General features: G+C 41.3%; 1 protein-coding gene across 9 annotated transcripts in view; it reads right to left on the bottom strand.

Annotated features, from left to right (window-relative positions):
• The window catches only part of Amph (amphiphysin), a 239,219-nt gene that overhangs the window by 56,591 nt on the left and 157,527 nt on the right, over positions 1-25,101 (bottom strand). For all 9 annotated transcript variants that reach the window (XM_053798291.2, XM_070101290.1, XM_053798290.2 and 6 more), the window contains 4 exons: positions 8,735-8,925; positions 3,825-3,983; positions 1,906-2,016; positions 539-678 (listed from right to left, as the gene is read on the bottom strand). In XM_053798291.2, coding sequence (XP_053654266.1) covers positions 539-678; positions 1,906-2,016; positions 3,825-3,983; positions 8,735-8,925 — 601 coding nt within the window. The remainder of the gene's footprint in view (positions 1-538; positions 679-1,905; positions 2,017-3,824; positions 3,984-8,734; positions 8,926-25,101) is intronic.

The following is a 25,101-nucleotide window of genomic DNA, read 5'->3' as shown; positions in this document are numbered from 1 at the left end:
CTGATGTTGTTGCTATAACTTATTAAGCAATATATTTTCCCAATAATTTTATGAAATTTCTATTTAATTTTTTTGTGATAAAAATATTCTCGGCCAATACAAAAACTTTATGTTAGCATTTACAAGTGGTTCCAGTTCAATGATTTACTCAACATTCAAAGAACAAAACTGCTAGTCTATTCATAATGTCAATCAATGTGCAAAGCACCTATTAGGAATTGTTTCATTAACCAACTCAACATCAAAAACAATCACACACACACAACTTTCATCCTAAAATACTACTTTTCAGTGAGTTTAAATTCTCTAAACATAATTTTAAAGAGATACAGTAACAATTTATTAAAGCACACTCATGGTTATTACACATGGGGCAAGTGAGCAATTGCAGTATATGCCTGATAGAACAACAATGCCTGCCTTGTTCAAATTTCATACAAAACTACAGAAATCAGTATTATCTCACACACAAGCACTAACACACATACGCACACTAAGAAATGCCCTCTTCCTACTTATCAGTTACACCACTACTCACATGGACGGAGAGTTGATGGTTTTCGGGGAAGATTCCACAACAGAGAGTGGGCGGGGGGCAACTCCACGCTTCACTTTGTATGTTCCTTTGGCACACTCCTTTGATAATTTGTCTGCAATAGCTTCGAGCTCCTTAGCAACCTAAAGCAAATAATAATCCTGTCAAATATTTCTGTGAGCATAAAAAAAATTGTAAGTAAAGTGATGAGTAACAATTTTCATATTAGATCTTTGCTATTATAGGGTACTCATTGGAAAATCTTCCCTTCAACCACTGCTCACTGTACTTGGAGGTCATACAACACCTGGGTAAATGGAAGGTAATCAGGCTTGATACAAGGAAGGTAAGACATTGCTACAGCTAAATTATTGCTTTTGATTAAATGAAATGCAGGTTATTACAAAAAAATATTTTCTATGCAAGATCAATGGCTAAAATACTACAAATGTACATGCAGATACGACAGTTTAGATGTCACTCTAAACAGCAAATATCCCAAACCCCTCCTCTAAAGAGCAGGCATTGTACTTCCCACCTCCAGGACTCGAGTCCAGCTAACTGATTTCCTGAATCCCCTCACAAAAGATTACCCTGATCACACTCCAACAGCTTGTCAAGTCCCAAAAACCATTCATCTTCACTCACTCATATCTAACACACTCGCACATGCCCCTTTTACACAAAACCTCTTTTACCCCTTCTCCCTCCATCCTTTCCTAGGATGACCCCTATCTCTCCTTCCCTCCACAACAGATTTATACAGCCTCTAAGTCATCCTATTATGCTTCATCCTCTCTAAACGACCAAACCACCTCAACAGCCCCTCCTCAGCCCTCTGAATAATACTTATCGTAACTCCACACCCCCCTCCTAATTTCCACACTATGAATTCTCTGCATAATATTTATGCCACACATTGCCCTTAGAAATGACATCTCCACTCCCTCCAGTCTCCTCCTTGTTGCAACATTCACAACCCATGCTTCGCACTCATATAATAGTGTTCGTACCACTATACTCTCGTACATTCCCTACTTTGCCTTCATAGATAATGTTCTCCATAGAAATCTCAAAGCACTACCCACCTTTTTTTCTTCATCACTTCTACGATTTATCTCATCTTTCATAAACCCATCCACCAACAAGTCTACTCTCAAATACCTGAACACATTCACTTTTCCCATACTCCCTCCCTCCAATCTGATATCCAATTTTTCTTTACCTAACTCTTTGATACCCTCATCACATTACTCTTTTCTATGTTCACTTTACACATTCCCAATTAAATTCTTCCAAGCTCACAACTAATGTACATTAAACAGCATCTAGCACTATACAGCACTCTACAAAATGGAAATAAAGGTAACCTTGCTCGACTCTGCCATGACAGTTGCTTCAGCAGCAAAGAGGGTCTGTAAGCTGGCAGAAACGTTGGGGATCCTTTGGTCATACAGTGCTGGCAACTCCTCATATAGCTCCTGGGGAAAAAAAAAAAAAATGTTCTTGTGAAATTTTAACACAATTCATAGATTGCCTGGACACCATGAAATTTTAACCCTTTCACTGTCTCTTATGTAGATCTACTTTACTGACTCCAGTGTTACTCATGTAGATATACATTTTAAGCACAGCACCCTCAAATATGCTGTGAGCAGTATATTTTGGCCTTGACATGAGAGGATGAGTCTGTGCAGCAAGTGTGCACTATATAAAAATTGCTACCTCACTTGGTGCTTGATGGGAAAAAGTAAACCTGAATTTGTTTAGTTTAAAACTTTTACTTTGAGGTGTTTTCTAGGATGGTTTTATGGTTTATTGGCAGGTTCTTGGTATCAACTGATAAACTGGAAAACACACTAGTGAAGTAAAGATGATTTTGGTAGGTTTCAGAGCTAGAAAGTAGCTTGAAATAGTGCTCAAAATGACGGAAATATTCAAATTGTGACGATTTTCCTGAGATAGGGTCTGTTTTGTGGATTTTTACTGTCTGCTTCAATTATAATTAGGATGCCCTAAACCATGACCAATCATTCCTGGTTATATTTTATCCAAGAACAGAGTAAAAACTTTGATTTTCATGCAACGATAGTTTCAAAATGGAGGGCAAGTGCATTATAAGGGAGGCTTTGGAATATGATTAATGAACAGAGGATAGGTTGCTTTAGTGGATGGAATGCATACAGTGTTCATTTTGGTCTGTTGAATTTTGTATAAAAGTGGCTAAATTGCCGACTTCTGTGCACTTCATGGGGTAGTCCTGACAGTTAAATGGGTGGTTTCTTTCGTTCAATCGAAATAACACAAGGCATACTAGCAAAATAGCTAAGAATTTGGTCAAAGTGAAAACCTGAATTGCCTTAAAATAGGACATAAATTGTGCCCAGACTGCTAACGTTGTGCCTGCACAATTCCATAATTTTTCTATCATATTTCAGGAAAAGATTCTCTACCATTTCAGAAGAAAAATACATGTAATATTTTTTATTGTTGAAAAATTGCAATGCTGTCAACACTTTTAATTTTGGGATGACAACAGTGAAAGGGTTCAGAGATTTTTTAAAATATACACAATACGTACTATACATAGTTTACAGTCCTTTAATTAAATCTCATTTGTATAAAAATAAGCAATAACAAAAAAATTAAAATGGCTGATAAAGAAGCTTCTAAAAATATGATCACATGGCAAGTTAAGAGCAAATTATCCCTGTCGATTGAAAGAGGAAAAAAGTGGAGAAAAAAATTTAATACAGGAAATGAACATTACCTAAATTGATAAAGTGGTTGAGAGTTAAGCGAAAGCTAAACATTACGAAAAGAATTAGCATTAAAAGCAACTGATGTCATCTAATGATAAATACAAAAAGTGATGTACTGTACTATGCATTGTATAAGAATAGGAAAAAATTTAAAAAATTTCACAGATAAAGTGGTAGAGAATAAAGTGAAAGTTAACATTAAGAAAAGAATTAGTATTATAGACAACTAAGGTCATTTAACGATAAATACAAAAAGTGATGTATTGTGCAATGCAATGTATAAGAATAGGAAGAAATGGAAAAAAATTCAAGTGGGACAGAATTATTATAGGTTGAGGTGGGACCAGTCCCAGTTTGAAGTCTGAAAAAGATCCTAGGTAGGCATGAATCAAAGACAAAATTTTAAATTGCAATGCTCACCATCACATAGGGGTATTCAGATCGACACAAGAATTTCAATCCCCACAAGAATTCAGATTCACACAAGCACTAGGTTAAAAAAAAAAAAACAGTGAAATAATGCATACCTTGTTGAGAACCTCATATGTGACACGCGCTGTTTCAAGAGCATCTCGTGCACGAGCAATCTTGTACTCGTCTCGCCGATTCGCCCTCTGTAAGTTCTCTAGCTGGTGGCGCTGACTATCGTAATCTACAAGTTTGCGCCCACGTTTATCTATCTTTTTCTGTTAAACACAAAAGATGCAGCAAGTTATAAAAAGATTCTGGGGTAAAGCAAAACCATACTGTATCTTGAAAGTTAATGACAGACTTAATTTTATATTTTACAGACAATTTTTTTTTCAGCTTTCAATGCCCGAGATGGGAATAAAACTAAAATTCATCATACAACAGGGAAATGTCTTATAAAGACATTATAGAGTATTAATGAAGTATAAGCACATTATACTCTGTATAAGTAAATAAGACCAAATTATTAGAAGTTTTTATGATGAGCCATTTTTAAAACATTGCAGCAAATATTTGAATATGCTTTTCATTAAAAAAGTATGAAAAGACTAGTTAGTGTATTTCAAATATAATCAGAAAATAAGTCCAAATTCTGTTAAAAATTGTAAGACTGAGACAAACACCTCAAAAATTAAAAGGAAACCTCTATAACCAGGAAAATGTTTATATCGGCAATAATAAAAATGAGAGAGTGGGTGAGATGTTATCAACAAATTTTGTTGAAAATAAGAAAAAGTTTTGGAGTGAGATTAACAAGTTAAGAAAGCCTAGAGAACAAATGGATTTGTCAGTTAAAAATAGGAGAGGAGAGTTATTAAATGGAGAGTTAGAGGTATTGGGAAGATGGAAGGAATATTTTGAGGAATTGTTAAATGTTGATGAAGATAGGGAAGCTGTGATTTCGTGTATAGGGCAAGGAGGAATAACATCTTGTAGGAGTGAGGAAGAGCCAGTTGAAGGTAAAATGAAAGGGGGTAAGGCAGCCGGGATTGATGGGATAAAGATAGAAATGTTAAAAGCAGGTGGGGATATAGTTTTGGAGTGGTTGGTGCAATTATTTAATAAATGTATGGAAGAGGGTAAGGTACCTAGGGATTGGCAGAGAGCATGCATAGTTCCTTTGTATAAAGGCAAAGGGGATAAAAGAGAGTGCTTATAGGGGGATAAGTCTGTTGAGTGTACCTGGTAAAGTGTATGGTAGAGTTATAATTGAAAGAGTTAAGAGTAAGACGGAGAATAGGATAGCAGATGAACAAGGAGGCTTTAGGAAAGGTAGGGGATGTGTGGACCAGGTGTTTACAGTGAAACATATAAGTGAACAGTATTTAGATAAGGCTAAAGAGGTCTTTGTGGCATTTATGGATTTGGAAAAGGCGTATGACAGGGTGGATAGGGGGGCAATGTGGCAGATGTTGCAAGTGTATGGTGTAGGAGGTAGGTTACTGAAAGCAAAGAGTTTTTAAGGATAGTGAGGCTCAAGTTAGAGTATGTAGGAAAGAGGGAAATTTTTTCCCAGTAAAAGTAGGCCTTAGACAAGGATGTGTGATGTCACCGTGGTTGTTTAATATATTTATAGATGGGGTTGTAAGAGAAGTAAATGCGAGGGTCTTGGCAAGAGGCGTGGAGTTAAAAGATAAAGAATCACACACAAAGTGGGAGTACAGCTGCTCTTTGCTGATGACACTGTGCTCTTGGGAGATTCTGAAGAGAAGTTGCAGAGATTGGTGGATGAATTTGGTAGGGTGTGCGAAAGAAGAAAATTAAAGGTTACAGGAAAGAGTAAGTTATTAACAAAAAGATTAGGTGATGAAAGATTGAATATCAGATTGGAGGGAGAGAGTATGGAGGAGGTGAACGTATTCAGATATTTGGGAGTGGACGTGTCAGCGGATGGGTCTATGAAAGATGAGGTGAATCATAGAATTGATGAGGGAAAAAGAGTGAGTGGTGCTTAGGAGTCTGTGGAAAAAGAACTTTGTCCTTGGAAAAGAGGGGAATGTATGAGAGTATAGTTTTACCAACGCTCTTATATGGGTGTGAAGCGTGGGTGATGAATGTTGCAGCGAGGAGAAGGCTGGAGGCAGTGGAGATGTCATGTCTGAGGGCAATGTGTGGTGTGAATATAATGCAGAGAATTCGTAGTTTGGAAGTTAGGAGGAGGTGCGGGATTACCAAAACTGTTGTCCAGAGGGCTGAGGAAGGGTTGTTGAGGTGGTTCGGACATGTAGAGAGAATGGAGCGAAACAGAATGACTTCAAGAGTGTATCAGTCTGTAGTGGAAGGAAGGCGGGGTAGGGGTCGGCCTAGGAAGGGTTGGAGGGAGGGGGTAAAGGAGGTTTTGTGTGCGAGGGGCTTGGACTTCCAGCAGGCATGCGTGAGCGTGTTTGATAGGAGTGAATGGAGACAAATGGTTTTTAATACTTGACGTGCTGTTGGAGTGTGAGCAAAGTAACATTTATGAAGGGATTCAGGGAAACCGGCAGGCCGGACCTGAGTCCTGGAGATGGGAAGTACAGTGCCTGCACTCTGAAGGAGGGGTGTTAATGTAATTCTGACCTAAGTAGTATGTATAAAACCATCCTGAACAATAATATAAAAATTAAAATAACAATAATTATAATAATTTTATTCATTAAATATATTCCACATAATTATTTAATAAACAAACTTTTAGTGACCAATATTAACAAGAGATATTATGAGAAAAATAAGAATGTGGTGACTGAAGTAGAGGTAATAAAAACAAATTTGGTTAGTGCAATGTACACTCAGGCTAAGGGATGAAATACAGGACATACAGTGGACCCCCGCATAACGATATTATTTCAATCCAAAAGTCTGTTTGGGTACCATTATAGACCGAATTTGTTCCCATAAGAAATATTGTGAATTAGATTAGTCCATTTCAGACCCCTAAAAATACACCTACAAAAGCACTTACAAAAATAAACTTACATAATTGGTCGAGTTGGGAGCTGATCGTTATCCGGGGGTCCACTGTATTTAATATTTATCAATGTAGATTCTCCCACCATGTAGCCATCATACAGAATAGCATAGCCACACAGTGCTAGTGTTCCTAATATTTTCAGTAAGAAATACAAGTTCTCCACCACTCTTCTTTCCCCCCATTCAATCTTTCCCATCTCCCTCCCATTTTGCCTAGCCCCCTTGCACTTCTCTTGCATACCTTCTACCTCCTTCCCATTTTACTCCCCTTCCCCAACACACCTATCCTACATACCTTCTACCCGTCCCCCCCCCCACAATAACCTTCAGATGAATGCGGTAGTACCTGAAATAAACGCAAACAGTCTCCAGTGGTACACTGCTGTAAGGGCCCATCCACCTTCCCCCTAGTGGCACATGCAATGTCTGCCCTTAGTTACAAGCATGGCATGCCACTGTCTTGAACCACAGGCAGGAATTTTGGTGCCTGGGAGGTGTGCCAAAATTGGCCCTCTGGCTTCGGCATCTCCAGCACAGGTGGACAACAATTGGCAATTTTCAGGTATAGCAGTTTATACTGCTGTATAATAACTGAGAAGTATTGTTTAATGACTGCAGTTTATACTGTTACTGTAGTGACGGCAGTTTATACTGTTACTGTAGTGACTGCAGTTTATACTGTTACTGTAGTGATGGCAGTTTATACTGTTACTGTAGTGATGGCAGTTTATACTGTTACTGTAGTAATGGCAGTTTATACTGTTACTGTAGTGACCGCAGTTTATACTGTTATTGTAGTGACTGCAGTTTATACTGTTATTGTAGTGATGGCAGTTTATATTGTTACTTTAGTGATGGCAGTTTATACTGTTACTGTAGTGACGGCAGTTTATACTGTTACTGTAGTGACGGTAGTTTATACTGTTACTGTAGTGACGGTAGTTTATACTGTTACTGTAGTGATGGCAGTTTATACTGTTACTGTAGTGATGGCAGTTTATACTGTTACTGTAGTGACCGCAGTTTATACTGTTACTGTAGTGACCGCAGTTTATACTGTTACTGTAGTGACTGCAGTTTATACTGTTATTGTAGTGACCACAGTTTATACTGTTACTGTAGTGACCGCAGTTTATACTGTTATTGTAGTGACTGCAGTTTATACTGTTATTGTAGTGATGGCAGTTTATATTGTTACTTTAGTGATGGCAGTTTATACTGTTACTGTAGTGACGGTAGTTTATACTGTTACTGTAGTGACGGTAGTTTATACTGTTACAGTAGTGACGGTAGTTTATACTGTTACTGTAGTGACGGTAGTTTATACTGTTACAGTAGTGACGGTAGTTTATACTGTTACTGTAGTGATGGCAGTTTATACTGTTACTGTAGTGATGGCAGTTTATACTGTTACTGTAGTGATGGCAGTTTATACTGTTACTGTAGTGATGGCAGTTTATACTGTTACTGTAGTGATGGCAGTTTATACTGTTACTGTAGTGACGGTAGTTTATACTGTTACTGTAGTGATGGCAGTTTATACTGTTACTGTAGTGATGGCAGTTTATACTGTTACTGTAGTGACTGCAGTTTATACTGTTACTGTAGTGACTGCAGTTTATACTGTTACTGTAGTGACTGCAGTTTATACTGTTACTGTAGTGATGGCAGTTTATACTGTTACTGTAGTGACTGCAGTTTATACTGTTACTGTAGTGATGGCAGTTTATACTGTTACTGTAGTGACTGCAGTTTATACTGTTACTGTAGTGATGGCAGTTTATACTGTTACTGTAGTGACCGCAGTTTATACTGTTACTGTAGTGACTGCAGTTTATACTGTTACTGTAGTGACGGCAGTTTATACTGTTACTGTAGTGACGGCAATTTATAGTTACTGTAGTAACTGCAGTTTATACGGTTACTGCTAATTTTGGTGTCTGAAGTTGAAACTGTTGTCCATATTGACTGAAGGGAAACAAGAGGAAAGGATAGAGAGAGAGAGGTGCATACTCACCCTGACCTCCGGGAACTGTTGGTGGTAGGCAGTGAGAGGGGCGAGGGTCTGGTCCTGGACCTTGTGGCAGAAATCTGTCCATAGCATGTCAGAGTTTTGTGCCTGGGCGTAGAGAAGCTCATGGCCCACCCACTCCGGCTCGTACACCTCCGCCAGTGTCTCAAACAGACTCTTGCTGGCTCCGTGCAGCGCTGCAACATAATACCGCACATAGTTACCAATAATCTGACTAGTCAGTGACTGCATAGCAATCACTGCTGGTCAGTGACTGCATAGCAATCACTGCTGGTCAGTGACTGCATAGTAATCACTGCTGGTTAATGACTGCATAGCAATCACTGCTGGTCAATGACTGCATAGCAATCACTGCTGGTCAATGACTGCATAGCAATTACTGTACAGGTGAGTTCCACCAACACTTGCACTGACCAACCCTCATAATAATAATAATAATAAATAATTATTATTATTATTTCTACAACTACATGTACAAGGTATACGGCCTAGCTGACATCAATAACGTACTACTACACAGAAAGCCCCTTGTTATGTAGAACATTTCGGGGAAATTTGGTCAATTTTGTCCCAGTATGCGACCCCTACCAGTCGACTAACACCCAGGTACTTATTTTACTGATAGGTGAACATGGTCAGCAGGTATCTTAAGGAAACACGTCCTGTTTTCATCCGTGCCGGGGATCGACCCCCAGACCTCAGTGAACTGAGCGCAATAGCAATCGGGTTAGTGTGCAATAATAATAATAATAATAATAATAATAATAATAATAATAATAATAATAATAATAATAGAGTAAAACCTTTACTTAAATGACCCAAATTTAATGGATTTCGGATTTAATGGTATCTATGGCCAGACAAAGTCTATCATCAGTTCAATTTTCAGTTACTGTTAAAGTCTGCTGAGTAAATTGATTTAACAAGGTAAATCCATTAAGTCCAGAATTGTTCTTTATTATGGTCTTCTGGGTAAACTGATTTTCGATTTAAAGGACAATTTTTTTAAAATCTAGAATTGCCAGGTATTGTAATAATGGAAAAATATTCCTCATTCGGACTTACCTGACAATCGGCATTAACACCCCACTCCCCTTGTTAATCAGTGAAATCGAGGTTTCGCTCATAATTGTAATAAATAATACTTGTTATAATAAATAAGAATCAGTGCATAAAATCTTTTTACTTATAAAACACACTAAAATTACTTAAACGGAAAGCAAATGGCAGTACTGCCAAAGACAATGGCCATGCAAGAATAACAACATGGCCGTCACTTCACAGCTAACCCCTCAAGGAAGGTTCCTTGATGTTGGTGAGGGGCTCTTGATTTAGGGAATTGGATCTGTGCTCCAGTTCCCCGAATTAAGCCTGAATGCCTTCCACATCCCCCCCCCAGGCGCTGTATAATCCTCTGGGTTTAGCGCTTCCCCCTTGATTATAATAATAACTTCACAGCTAAGACGTGACATCATATATTTCTGGGTAGGTAGACCTTGTTGGTTACATCCGATAACACACATTCTCTTAGAAGTGCGAGTTTTTTACATATTATTTTTGATACTTTTACAATTAATTTGGTTTTCAACACAAAAACAGTAAGGTCTATTTCGGAGTTAATGGTTGTCATAATAAGTCCGATCAAGAGATTTAAAATATTACAGACTCCCTAAAGTAATAAAAACCCAAGGTAATGTTTGTGAAAAGTTACCAAAGCAAACGGGTGTGACTGTCATGATGCAACAAAACAGAGAAAAAATCATGAAAACATGTGTTCAGAACATTTTTGAATCAAGTAAGACCTGTACATTTTAGTATCTTCAACTTTAGTAAGCTGGCATACAGGAACTATGTGCTGCTATTACACACACACACCCATTTTTATTGTGCAACAATCCACGGTTGTTACTGCATTTCACTTAATCTCTGAGGAAATTACCTACAATAATACAAACCTCTATTATTTTAAATTATGAAGATTCTGAAGCATTTTTCATTTATATATATGAAACACGTCATTAAGGCACTTTTGTAACTAAAGTTGCCTAGACATATACATGTGATAATTTTTATAACATATATGTATATAAAGTTTTCTGTCATTTATAATAAAACCAAAAAACTTTCCTTGGCCATGACAGGCCAGGATCATTAATGATCCTGCCCGAAATACCTAGGCATGCTAGTAGCTTTCTTTGCACTTCATATTTTGTAATATGTAAACCACACATTGTAATCCTTACAAAGAAAAAAAAATGAATTTTGAATACTAGATTTTTTTTTTATTTCTGTCAACCTATCCACAGAAACTGGTTTTACGCTTCAAAAATCTTATAATTTTAAATCTTGGTATGTGTATGGACTGGGTGAAAATATCTAGTAGTTAACAATATCTGGATATAGAGATAAATAGTATCAAATACCGACACGATGGAAAAATAGACAAATGCAGTATCTTGATAGGTTATACTGGGAGGTAGCCAGACAGAACAGCTTCAGTCATTTCATATGGATCGTCACCACTAATCACCTGTAAGTTGGCTTCATACTGTTTTCATTCATTTGGCTGAAGATCAGCTTTGCATTTACAAGTAAAAGCTTTACATTCTTCCATCGTTACGTCTACAAGCGGTTTTGTTTACAAGTTTTAAGTAACCAATATGGCCATTCATCAGGGTAACAAATAAACTCGTGATGCCAGTGAAAAATACCCTGTTTGGAAAGGAAACTTTTAAACGCATTTCGATCAGTTCTAGAGGAAAATGTTGTCTAACGTTCTCTCCATATTGAGAGTTAGTTGTGAATTTCTCCAGCCACATAAGTGTTGGTTAGTTGCAATCTGTTGTAACCACTGTTTTGTAGTTAGTTCTGAAATTGTTGCAGTCTTAAGGGTTGTGAATCGCTCCAGCCACAGTATTGTGGGTTCGTCGTGAACTGTTACAATCATGGTATTTTGAGTTACTGGCGAATTGTAGCATTCACAATACTGTGGGTTAATTGTGAACTGTTCTAGCCATAGTACTGTAGGTTATTTGCGAACTGTTTCAGCCATGGTATTATGGGTTAGTTACGAACTGTTCCTGCCATGGTATTTTGGGTTAACTGTCAACTGTTCTAGACAAGGTATTGTTAGTCAGCTGTGAACTGTTCATAATCGTCACTTATCAATATACGTGCACACAAAGAGAATATTGCCCCACCCCAAAATGTACATCTAAATTTAATGGAAAAAATATAACAGACAGAATAAACAGTATAAATTCTATCCTGGTAAAAATACTTGGAAGAAAAAAAAACATTAAAAATATTATAATGAATATTAAATACTACTAGTGGAAACTAATAAATAGAAAATTATAAACAGAGGACAACGAAATGACGTCTGGTGGAAAGACACTACGTACATAATAAGGCTCCGTTTATAGAACATGTTTCACTAAATAGAGTAAAAGGTAGTGTATATAGGTATTTTACTAAGATGAACGAAGATGTAAAAAAAATACATCCTATCTCAAAAACCTTTATGGCGAAGCATTTCATATTACACTCAAACTCCATCATGGAGTGCGAAGCTAATGATGGTCCTCTAAGGCACCTGTTCTTACTAAGTTGGAATACTGCTGTACACTACCAGCCTCTTTAAGGAGGGCGAAACTGCAGTCCTTGAGATTCTACTGAGAACCTTCACTGCACCTAAACACCTAAATTACTGAGAACATTTAAGTCCCTCGACCAGTACCTCTATGCAGGCGTGACAGTTGCATCACAATTTATAACTGGAAAATCCTAGAGGACTAGTCCCGAATGTGTACACACAAACCACTCCCTACGAGAGCACGAAGCTAGGCAGATGGTGCAAAATACCCATAATGAAAGGAAGGTTGCTACGAGTACACTAAGAGATAAAACAATAAATGTTTGGAGCCCAAGAAATTTTAAACCTCCCTTCATACATGAGGGGGATTACCAACAGACCTCTGGCTGTCTCCAAGGGTAAACTTGATAAGTTCTAATTAGTTCTTGACCACCCTGGTTTGTATGTCGGACTGTGAAGCCAGGTCTGGCACCTGGCCGCAGCGGCGTTGACCCCTGAAAACATCCTTAAAGTAATGGAAGGGGAATGCCATGAAGCTGAAGTGCTCTTGATCCAAGGAACTGGAGGTACTCTCCCCTTCAGTTCAAACCCGATTTCCTCCAATTTCCCGACCGGTACGGGTTTAGGGTTTGTCCTACTAGGCGCAAACCCCTACATCGCGTTAAGGTGGCCCCCGCGTCGGAGGGGGGGGGAGCGTTAGGTGAAACCAAATTCAATTTGCACGGCTTCTTGCTCAGTAATGCCAAAACTAACAGCCTTTCTTAAATGTAGTCTTGAAAAACTCAAACAGCACGCATGAAGCTATGGTTTGACGGCACAGTGGATGTAAACAGCAGCTGTCACGGCACAGTGTAGGTATACAGCATGTGTCACGGGACAATGTAGGTATACAGCATGTGTCACGGGACAACGTAGGTATACAGCATGTGTCACGGCAGGTGGTAGAGTGCGTGGAGATGACAGAGACAAACGGAAGACGATGATGCAGCTGGCATCATCACACATGAAGAGGCTGGAGAGTGTTTACATCACCGCCCACTACCTGCCACTCCCACCACCTCCATTAGTGTCTATCAAGCAAGCAATCATCTCCACCATACTTACAACCCACCTAACACTAACACTAACACTAACACACACACACACACACACACACACACACACCTACCACCAAAGTTATTATATAGCCACATCAGGAGGACGACATCAATCAAGGGCCAGGTAATCAGGCTGAAGAAAGGAGAGCTTACAAGGAATGACCAGGAAATTTAGGAGGTATTCTCAGAGGAGACAGGAAAGCTACCCGCAAATCGAAGCAGTAGAGTGCACCAGCGAGAGCTGGATACAGTACATACAACTAGGGAAGAGGTGAAGATACTTTGAGAGCTAGATACCTAGAAAGCAGTAGTGGGAAAAGGGGTGAGGGAGGTGGGAGAAAAGAGAAGTGGGTTGTTGATGTTATAAAGCAGAGTGAGAGAATTAAGTGTTGTGGGTACTGAGAGAGGGAGCGGAGAGACTGTGCGCACCACTAGCAACAATCTTCACTAAGTTAATCGACACAGTGCAATTGCCAGAGGTGTGAAAGACATGAAATGTAGTACCAATTTTTAAGAAAGGAGACAGACAGGTAGCATTAAACTACAGACCAGTGTCAATGATATGATATGCATACTATGTAAGGTTAAGGAGAAGAGTGGAAGACAACGTAGAAAGGAGTGGGTTCATACATGATAGCCAACACTGCTTTAGAGATTGTAAATCGTCTCACTGGAATTCTGTGACAAGGTAAAAGAAGGCAGGAGACAGAAGGGTGGGTAGACTGTATCTTCTTGGACTGCAGAAAGGCTTCTGACACAGTACTGCACAAGAGACTAGTACAAATGCTAGAGGAGCAGGCAGGAATAAAAGGTAAGGTACTACAGTGAATCAACGCATACCTAACATGAAGGAAACGAGTGATTTTCAGAGACGAGGGAACGAGTAGGGTTCCACAACGATAGTAATAAAACTGGTACAACTTCTTGTATATGTGAATGGCATGATAGGTGTGACTGAGTCAGAGATATCCTTGTTTGCAGATGACATGAAACTAATGAGAAGAATACAAGCAGATGAGGACCTGGAATGGCTACAAATGGATCTAGATAAGCTGCAGGTCCAGTCTGACAATTGGCTACGGGAATTAACCCCAGCAAGTGCAAAGTTATGAAGTTTGGGGAAGGACAAAAAATATCCCAGACGGAATACAGGCTTGTGGAGATAAAGGCTGCATACCTCACTCAAGGAGGATCTTGGAGAGAGTATTGTACCGAGCATATCGCGAGACGCACATCAACTGAATAACTGTTGCAGTTAATGCGCGTATGGCAAATCTAAGACTAGCTCTCAGAAATCTAAGTAAAAAGTCATTCACGACACTGTATTCGGTGTACGTAAGGCCCACATAGGAGTAGGCAGCACCTGCATGGAACCCACACTTAGTTAAGCATGTCAAGAAACAGGAGAAAGCGTAGAAGTTTGCAACGAGACTAGTCCCAGAGCTAAGGGGTATGTCCTATGAGGAGAGGTTAAGGAATTGAACCCGATGACACTAGAGCAAAGAAGAACTAGGGGTAATACAAAATACTGAGGGAAATTGATATGGTGGACAGTGGCAGATTGTTAGAGACAGGAAACAGGAATACGAGGGCACAGTTGGAAGTTGAAAACAGACGAGTCATAGAGATATTAGGAAGTATTTCTTCAGCCTTAGAGTAGGCAGAAAGTGGAACGATCTGAGAATGTAGTATTAGAGGCAAGATCCACACGCAACTTTAATTAGATGTACGATAAGGCTCTCGAAGCCAGGAGAGTTTGAACGTATTAGCGACCAGCCATGATGTGGGGCTAGGAGCTAAGACTCGACACCTGCCACCACATATGAGTACACATACACACTCGTCCTTGCTAATTCTTCATTCATTCATTTTTCATTCATACTGTACTTATGAGTTTGATATCATCTACGTACATATGTGTACGTTTTCTTCCTGCCAAATTTTTTTTTCTAGCAAGTATTTACAATATTCTACAGTATTCCAGCCAGGTCAAAGGATCTAATTTATAATCACATAATATTTTACTTGGTACAAGATTTAAAAAATAACCTCAATCTCTCAACTGACTTCTGTGTTTCATTCCTATAAATCCACACATGTCTATTTTCAACTATTCAACAGCAATTAGTACTAGAAGCAAAACAGCCAGCAATACAGACTACGCGCAAATAATGTTGGGTGGTATAAAAACCAACATCACTTGCAGAGTTTGTATACACAGGGGATGTGCTTAAGGAACATTTCCCTCACAGCCCATAGGATTCATGGCACCATGGTTGCAAGAGTAAAATATCAACGTTATCCAGTGGCCAAAGAACAGCCCTGACCTGAATTCCATCAAAAATTGTTGGAATGAAACGAAAGCGAAATCCCACTGCTAAAACACAGGGCCACGCTTGTAGATGAAAAAATCTGGCTTCAAGAAACGAGCCTTATTTACTTTACAAGCTTTATTATTATATGCTTAACAGACTAAAATTTGTAATATAATCACATGAAGGAATGACCAAATGTCAAAAAGTGAAGTTTGGTTGTTCTTATCCGTTATCCTGTTACTTGAAATTCCTTTGCAATTTGGCAGTGGCCCAACATCATGTGTGGAGTCTGTACCTGTCCACAGGCTTGCAAGGGGTCTCCTAACAACCATCACAACCCAATTCAAACTTGTCGCATGTGGTACCATCCCACCCTCACCTACCACGTTACTTATGATTAATTTCAAAGCGCTTTTCCCTACAGTGAATCAGCCTTTTCGTTCATCCTAGTCCACCAATCCATGTTAATGGTACCAGGGAACATCACCCCTGCAACCCGATCTCAGTCCAGGTTTCATAGATTGAAAAGGATATATTATGTGAATAAACCTTTGATGAGTCCCGAGTTTTTCTAATTCCAGAGCTCGGCCTTGAGCCACGGTCGTTTGTTGAGAACTATTTAGACACATAAATAAAATAAAAATGTGTGTGTAATAATGTAAGCAGATGTTTGTAATATTTACCTGCAAACTTACACGAGACAAAAAAAAAATCCTACTAGAGTGCAAAGCACTAAACAGGTTTCCGTTGAACACACGAGAGAAAGGTAGTACCTCCCTGGATGGTTGCTGTCTACCAGTCAACAACTTGTGTCACCCTCTCATGAGAGGAAGGTAGTACCTCCCTGGATGGTTGCTGTCTACCAGTCTACAACTTGTGTCACCCTCTCATGAGAGGAAGGCAGTACCTCCCTGGATGGTTGCTGTCTACCTCACAATCGACCACACTCAATATGACAGTAAAGTGACTTCCGGGGAAGTAGCGGTCATAACGGCTCCAACACCAGGTGCTTCCAAGTAATACCTGGTGCGACAGCGTTCGAGCCCACATCGCACGTTATTTACACCACTGGTTACGTTCACCGGAGTTTAACATCTTACCTTGCATTGACCAAAGTGAAGGGCATTGGCATATCTTAACATATTATTGGTTCCACGAATCATCGCCCCCGAGCAACGGTCTCAAAACATAAAATGGAAAGGAAATATCACATGCATAAGAACAAATAAGAAAAAAAAAAGAAGATATGTATACACAGCAATAATCGCGAAACAGCGATACGAGATGCAAAACGACCACAGGGGGAGTTGAGTGATAACTCTAGACCTTTCATGTTGCAATCAATACATCTTCAGGAGCTTGCAATGTTGCACAAATGAGTAGGACGTCCAGGTAGATTCGTTCAGGGAAACGGCTCTATGTTGGGGTTCACTTTCTTGGATACATGAGTCTGCCATTAAGTCTCCCATAGTAGCCTGTTGCAACCCAGACAGGTAGAAGTACTAGTAGTGGTGAAGATGGTGGTGAAGGTGGTGGTGGTGAAGGTGGTGGTGAAGGTGGTGGTGAAGGTGGTGGTGGTGAAGGTGGTGGTGAAGGTGGTAGTGGTGGTGGTAGTGGTGGTGAAGGTGGTGGTGGTTGTAGTGGTGGTAGTAGTGGTGGTAAAGGTGGTGGTGGTGGGTGGTGGTGAAGGTGGAGATGGATGGTGGAGATAGGTGGTGGTGATGAGGGTGGAGATGGGTGGTGGTACCCTGATGAAGCATCAAGCTCGGTGAACTAGCATCTTATGAATTATTATCAGCACATCCTCTTCCTGTTATCAATCCATTACCGGATGATGGCCTCATCCACTCGCATCCACCACCTTAAATCTCCTCCTCCTGCTTGCTGAGTAGCTGCTAACTTCTGCTTGCTGAGTAGCTGCTAACTTCTGCTTGCTGAGCAGCTGCTAACTTCTGCTTGCTTAGCTGCTAACTTCTGCTTGCTGAGTAGCTGCTAACTTCTGCTTGCTGAGTAGCTGCTAACTTCTGCTTGCTGAGTAGCTGCTAACTTCTACCTGCTGAGCGACTAACCTCGTGACTTCCTGTACCCAACTGGTAATTAACAGTAATATAACAGTAACAAATCTGGAATTAATTTTATTAATTTAGAGTTTTCTTTTTCGATTACTACAGCCTGTTTATAAACAACAAAAAGGCACAATACCGTGACTGGAACAGTACAATGTAAATGGTCCAAGTCGGACCGAAACGTTGTCGTAAGCTCCCCTTCTCCTATGTCCGGGTTGTGTACAGCCTCTTTAATGTTTTTATTCTGCTAACCTACATAACTCGGCCTGGATCACAACATCATTATAAAACCGTAGTAGAATATATACACGCATATATCATGTTCATGCAGGAATATATTCTAGCTTCTAATTAAGGGAGTAGTCAGGTAAAGGAGGTCAAGGCTGTGCTGTTTCTCACGTGGCCTCTGCCTACTAGGACACCCACACTAACCTCTTTTGCTTATTATAAATTACTAGCGACTATTGGTTCTTCCCTATATAATTTGTCTTGACACATAATGGTCAGTCAGGGTTGAGTGTAAGACCGCTTGCTCGTGCGTGCGTGTGTGTGTGTGTGTGTGTGTGTGTGTGTGTGTGTGTGTGTGTGTGTGTGTGTGTGTGTGTGTGTGTGTGTGTACTCACCTATTTGTGGTTGCAGGGGTCGAGTCTTAGCTCCTGGCCCCGCCTCTTCACTGGTTGCTACTGGGCCCTCTCTCTCCCCGCTCTATGAGCTTTATCAAACCTCGTCTTAAAACTGTGTATTGTTCCTGCCTCCACTACGTCATTTTCTAGGCTATTCCACTGCCTTACAACTCTATGACTGAAGAAATATTTCCTAATATCTCTCTGACTCATTTGTGTCTTCAACTTCCAATTGTGGCCTCTTCTTTCTGTGTCCCCTCCCTGGAACATCCTGTCTTTGTCCACCTTGTCTATTCCACGCAGTATTTTATATGTCGTTATCATGTCTCCCCTGACCCTCCTGTCCTCCAGTGTCGTCAGGCCGATTTCCCTTAATCTTTCTTCATAGGACATTCCCCTTAGCTCTGGAACTAACCTTGTCGCAAACCTTTGTACTTCCTCTAGTTTCTTGACGTGCTTTATCAAGTGCGGGTTCCAAACAGGTGCTGCATACTCCAGTATGGGCCTGACATGCACGGTGTACAGTGTCTTGTGTGTGTGTGTGTGTGTGTGTGTGTGTGTGTGTGTGTGTGTGTGTGTGTGTGTGTGTGTGTGTGTGTGTGTGTGTGCGCGCGTGTGTGCGCGCGTGTGTGCGCGCGCGTGTGTGTGTGTGTGTGTGTGTGTGTGTGTGTGTGTGTGTGTGTGTGTGTGTGTGTGTGTGTGTGTGTGTGTGTGTGTGTGTGTGCTCACTCACCTAGTTGAGGTTGCAGGGGTCGAGTCCGAGCTCCTGGCCCCGCCTCTTCACTGATCACTACTAGGTCACTCTCCCTGAGCCGTGAGCTTTATCATACCTCTGCTTAAAGCTATGTATGGATCCTGCCTCCACTACATCGCTTCCCAAACTATTCCACTTACTGACTACTCTGTGGCTGAAGAAATACTTCCTAACATCCCTGTGATTCATCTGTGTCTTCAGCTTCCAACTGTGTCCAATCTCTGGAACATCCTGTCTGTCCACCTTGTCAATTCCTCTCAGTATTTTGTATGTCGTTATCATGTCCCCCCTATCTCTCCTGTCCTCCAGTGTCGTCAGGTTGATTTCCCTTAACCTCTCCTCGTAGGACATACCTATTAGATCTGGGACTAGTCTTGTTGCAAACCTTTGCACTTTCTCTAGTTTCTTTACGTGCTTGGCTAGGTGTGGGTTCCAAACTGGTGCCGCATACTCCAATATGGGCCTAACGTACACGGTGTACAGGGTCCTGAATGATTCCTTATTAAGATGTCGGAATGCTGTTCTGAGGTTTGCTAGGCGCCCATATGCTGCAGCAGTTATTTGGTTGATGTGCGCTTCAGATGTGCCTGGTGTTATACTCACCCCAAGATCTTTTTTCTTGAGTGAGGTTTGTAGTCTCTGGCCCCCTAGACTGTACTCCGTCTGCGGTCTTCTTTGCCCTTCCCCAATCTTCATGACTTTGCACTTGGTGGGATTGAACTCCAGGAGCCAATTGCTGGACCAGGTCTGCAGCCTGTCCAGATCCCTTTGTAGTTCTGCCTGGTCTTCGATCGAGTGAATTCTTCTCATCAACTTCACGTCATCTGCAAACAGGGACACCTCCGAGTCTATTCCTTCCGTCATGTCGTTCACAAATACCAGAAACAGCACTGGTCCTAGGACTGACCCCTGTGGGACCCCGCTGGTCACAGGTGCCCACTCTGACACCTCGCCACGTACTATGACTCGCTGCTGTCTTCCTGACAAGTATTCCCTGATCCATTGTAGTGCCTTCCCTGTTATCCCTGCTTGGTCCTCCAGTTTTTGCACCAATCTCTTGTGTGGAACTGTGTCAAACGCCTTCTTGCAGTCCAAGAAAATGCAATCCACCCACCCCTCTCTCTCTTGTCTTACTGCTGTCACCATGTCATAGAACTCCAGTAGGTTTGTGACACAGGATTTCCCATCCCTGAAACCATGTTGGCTGCTGTTGATGAGATCGTTCCTTTCTAGGTGTTCCACCACTCTTCTCCTGATAATCTTCTCCATGATTTTGCATACTATACATGTCAGTGACACTGGTCTGTAGTTTAGTGCTTCATGTCTGTCTCCTTTTTTAAAGATTGGGACTACATTTGCTGTCTTCCATGCCTCAGGCAATCTCCCTGTTTCGATAGATGTATTGAATATTGTTGTTAGGGGTACACATAGCGCCTCTGCTCCCTCTCTCAATACCCATGGGGAGATGTTATCTGGCCCCATTGCCTTTGAGGTATCTAGCTCACTCAGAAGCCTCTTCACTTCTTCCTCGGTTGTGTGCACAGTGTCCAGCACATGGTGGTGTACCCCACCTCTCCGTCTTTCTGGAGCTCCTTCTGTCTCCTCTGTGAACACTTCTTTGAATCTCTTGTTGAGTCCTTCACATGCTTCACGGTCATTTCTTGTTGTCTCTCCTCCTTCCTTCCTTAGCCTGATTACCTGGTCCTTGACTGTTGTTTTCCTCCTGATGTGGCTGTACAACAGTTTCGGGTCAGATTTGGCTTTCGCTGCTATGTCATTTTCATATTGTCTTTGGGCCTCCCTTCTTATCTGTGCATATTCGTTTCTGGCTCTATGACTGCTCTCCTTATTCTCCTGGGTCCTTTGCCTTCTATATTTCTTCCATTCCCTAGCACACTTAGTTTTTGCCTCCCTGCACCTTTGGGTAAACCATGGGCTCATCCTGGCTTTTTCATTATTCCTGTTACCCTTGGGTACAAACCTCTCCTCAGCCTCCTTGCATTTTGTTGCTACATATTCCATCATCTCATTAACTGGCTTCCCTGCCAGTTCTCTGTCCCACTGAACCCCGTTCAGGTAGTTCCTCATTCCTGTGTAGTCCCCTTTCTTGTAGTTTGGCTTCATTCATCCTGGCCTTCCTGCTTCTCCCTCCACTTTTAGCTCTACTGTGTATTCGAAGCTTAAAAACCACATGGTCACTGGCCCCAAGGGGTCTTTCATATGTGATGTCCTCAATATCTGCACTACTCAAGGTGAATACTAAGTCCAGCCTTGCTGGTCCATCCTCTCCTCTCTCTCTTGTAGTGTCCCTTACGTGTTGGCACATGAAGTTTTCCAGTACCACCTCCATCATCTTAGCCCTCCATGTATCTTGGCCCCCATGTGGGTCCAAGTTCTCCCAATCGATCTCCTTGTGGTTAAAGTCACCCATGATCAGGAGCTTTGCCCTGCATGCATGAGCTCTTCTGGCCACTCTAGCCAGTGTGTCAACCATCGCTCTATTGCTCTCGTCGTACTCTTGCCTTGGCCTCCTGCTGTTCTGTGGTGGGTTATACATCACTGCTATTACCACCTTGGGACCTCCAGAGTGAAGCATTCCTGCTATGTAATCACTTTCTTCTCAGCTGTCTCCTCTCTCCAGCTCATCAAAATTCCAGCAATTTTTGATCAGCAATGCCACTCCTCCACCCCTCCTGTTCCCTCTGTCTTTCCTCAGGATTTGGTATCCCGTTGGAAAGATGGCATCTGTTATCATACCTGTAAGCTTGGTTTCTGTGAGAGCTATGATGTCCGGTGATGCTTCTTTGACTCGTTCATGCCACTCCTCCCACTTATTTGTTATTCCATCAGCGTTTGTGTACCATACCTTCAGTTTCCTTTCCAACACTGTGGTTTGGGGGGCCTGTGAGGGTGGGAGATCTGGTGGCATACTGTGGGATTCTGTAGCTCGGTGTTGGGTGGAGGCTGTGGGTATGGATTGTAGTGTGTGTTGGGATGGTGTGATAGGTTGTATGGTTCTGAGAATAGTTGTGTGTGTGCTTGCCCTTGCTGTTCTGTTCTGCTCTGACTGACCTCTGCTGGTTCCAGCCTTGTCTCTTTTCCTAGCTCCTTTCGCTTTTTTGTCCTCTCCCTCAGCTGCTGTCGTTCTGATTTTGTTCTGTCTCTGTCTAATAACACCCTCTTGTACTCTTCCGAGTATTTCAATCGTGGTTTCTCTTGGAGGATCCTGTTCCGCACTGTTTCCGTCCTGACAATCAGCTTGATTGGTCGGTTTCTCCCCTTCGAGTACCCCCCTATTCTCTGAAAATTTACAATCTCGTCCATCTCTTCACCTAATTCCGTGATGATTTTATCAATCTCCTTTCTTTCTTCCTGCTGCCTTTCAGTGTGTGTCCTTTCCTCTCTCTCCTGAAGCCCATGGATAAACACTGATTTTGCCCTTTCCTCCTCCCATTGCCTCACCCTCTGTGACTCTGGATCCTGCCTGTATGTGGTCAGTTTCTCCCTTGATTTTTCCAGTGGCTCTTGATAGCATGGTTGTGCCTCAGCATTCGACCTATCACCCTCTCCATCTGCAACCAGCTGTTCTTCCCTTTCACTCCTTGGTCCTCCTTGGCAGGCTGATATGACCTTAGCATAATTCATAATTCCTTCCTTCCTGTTCGGCCTCGCAGCTTCATATGCTGTGTCTTCTCTGGTCACTGCCCCTGTAACTCGCTTCAGCCTATTTATCTCAACTTCTAGGACCCTTATCTTGGCTACTGCATTTTCGACTTGTGCCTCCCAATTCTTTGTCTCCTTCTCCAACCTCTTTTCCAATTTCACAGAGAGCTCTTTCTCCATTTTTTCAGAAAGCTCTCCTAATTTTCTCTCCCACTCTTGTTCCATCCTTTTCCACTGCTCCTCAATCCACTCCTCCCTACCAGAACCATTCTCATCTGATCCTTGGTTCCTGCGAGTCCCCACCATTTTTTTTTTGTGAGAGAAGAGAGAAGGGAAAGGTAGAAGGAGAGAGGGGAAGAGTGAGAAGGGAAAGGGGGAGAGTGTGAGAGGGGGAAAGAGAGAGAAGGGAAGGGAAGGAGAGGGGGAGAGTGAGAAGGGAAAAATGGAGAAGAGATGGAGAGAGAGAGAGAGAGAGAGAGAAGGGAAGGTAGAGAGAGGGGGATAGTGAGAAGGAAAAAGGGGAAGTGAGAGAGAGTGAGAGAGAGAGGGGGAGAGAGTGTGAAGGAAAGGGTAGGAGAGGGGGAGAGTTAGAAGGGAAAATGGGGAAGAGAGAGAGCAAGAGAGAGAGGGAGAGAGAGGGAGAGAGAGTGAGAGAGAGGGGGAGAGAGAGTGAAGGGAAGGGTAGGAGAGGGGGAGAGTTAGAAGGGAAAATGGGGAAGAGAGAGAGCAAGAGAGAGAGAGAGAGAGAGAGAGAGAGAGAGAGAGAGAGAGAGAGAGAGAGAGAGAGAGAGAGAGAGAGAGAGAGAGAGAGAGGGAGGGAGAGAGGGAGGGAGAGAGGGAGGGAGAGAGGGAGAGAGAGAGGGAGGGAGAAGGCAAAGAGAGGGGGAGAGAGGGGGAGAAGGGGGAAAGAGGGGGAGATGGAAGAGCGAGAGGGGAGAGAGGCTATGGGGAGAGGGAGGGGAGGAGGGGAGAGAGATGGGGAAAGGGAGAGGGGAGAGATAATGGGAGGGGAGAGATGTTAGAGGGGGAGAGATGTTAGAGGGGGGGAGGTGTTAGAGGTAAGAGATGTTAGAGGGGAGAGATGGGAGAGGGAAGAGAGAGAGATAGGTAGAGAGTGATAGGTAGAGAGAGAGATATAGGTAAAGGGTGAGAAAGGTAGAGATAGGTCTCTACCTAGGATAGGAAGAGGGGGGGAGAGGAGCAAGGTTCAGATGGTCAGTTCACAGGACGGTGTGAAATCCTGTGTATGTGTGTGTTTGCGTGTGTACTACAGCTTACAAGTGCTTGTTCCTGTGTGTGTGTGTGTGTAGTATACACTTCACATTATATACACTTCACTTTATATGTATAATGGCACATAACTTGTTGTGACGTCACTTCTTCAGGCCTACCGCTGCCAATGTGGCAACAGCGCCTAAGTCCCCCAACGGTTTGCGCTTTGAAATATTATGATTTCAGCTTTCCTCTCACTTTCTTTAACTAATAACTTTAATTATCACTCATAGTATTGTTCACTGACGTTCCACTACCACTGATTACTGCTAGCTGTTATTGCACGCCTTACAACGCTAAGGTTCTCGGAGCCTTGTTACCCACGTCTGCACCCCACGGACCCACGAGTGTGTGTGTGTGTGTGTGTGTGTGTGTGCACGCGCAATTATTTTTTAATACACTGGCCGTCTCCCAAAAAAAGAAGAGTACATCCTACATATGTACCTCCCTATATATATATATATATATATATAATTTATATATATATATATATAATTTATATATATATATAATTTAATTATATATATATATATATATATTATATATATATATATATATATATATATATATATATATATATATATATATATATATATATATATATATATATATATATATATATATATATATATATATATATATATATATATATATATATATATATATATATATATATATTAATATATATATATATATATATATAGTGCCGAATAGGCAGAACTTGCGATCTTGGCTTAAATAGCAACGCTCATTTGCCATATAGGACAAGTGAAAATTTGTGTATGCAATAATTTCGCCAAAATCATCCTGAACCTAACGAAAAAAATATATTTCACTGTGTTTGCTTAGTATTACATTACTGTAAACAAATCTAAAATATATTTAGTTGGGTTAGGCTAAAATAAATTGCTCTTGTTATAATAATGTTAGGTAAGTTTTCTAAGATTCTTTTGGTGCAAAATTAAAA

The sequence above is a fragment of the Cherax quadricarinatus genome, chromosome 76 (genome assembly GCF_038502225.1).
Source record: "Cherax quadricarinatus isolate ZL_2023a chromosome 76, ASM3850222v1, whole genome shotgun sequence".
Lineage (NCBI taxonomy): Eukaryota > Metazoa > Arthropoda > Malacostraca > Decapoda > Parastacidae > Cherax > Cherax quadricarinatus.
The sequence above is the reverse complement of the archived record's forward strand: the minus strand, read 5'-3'. Positions and strand labels throughout refer to the sequence as shown.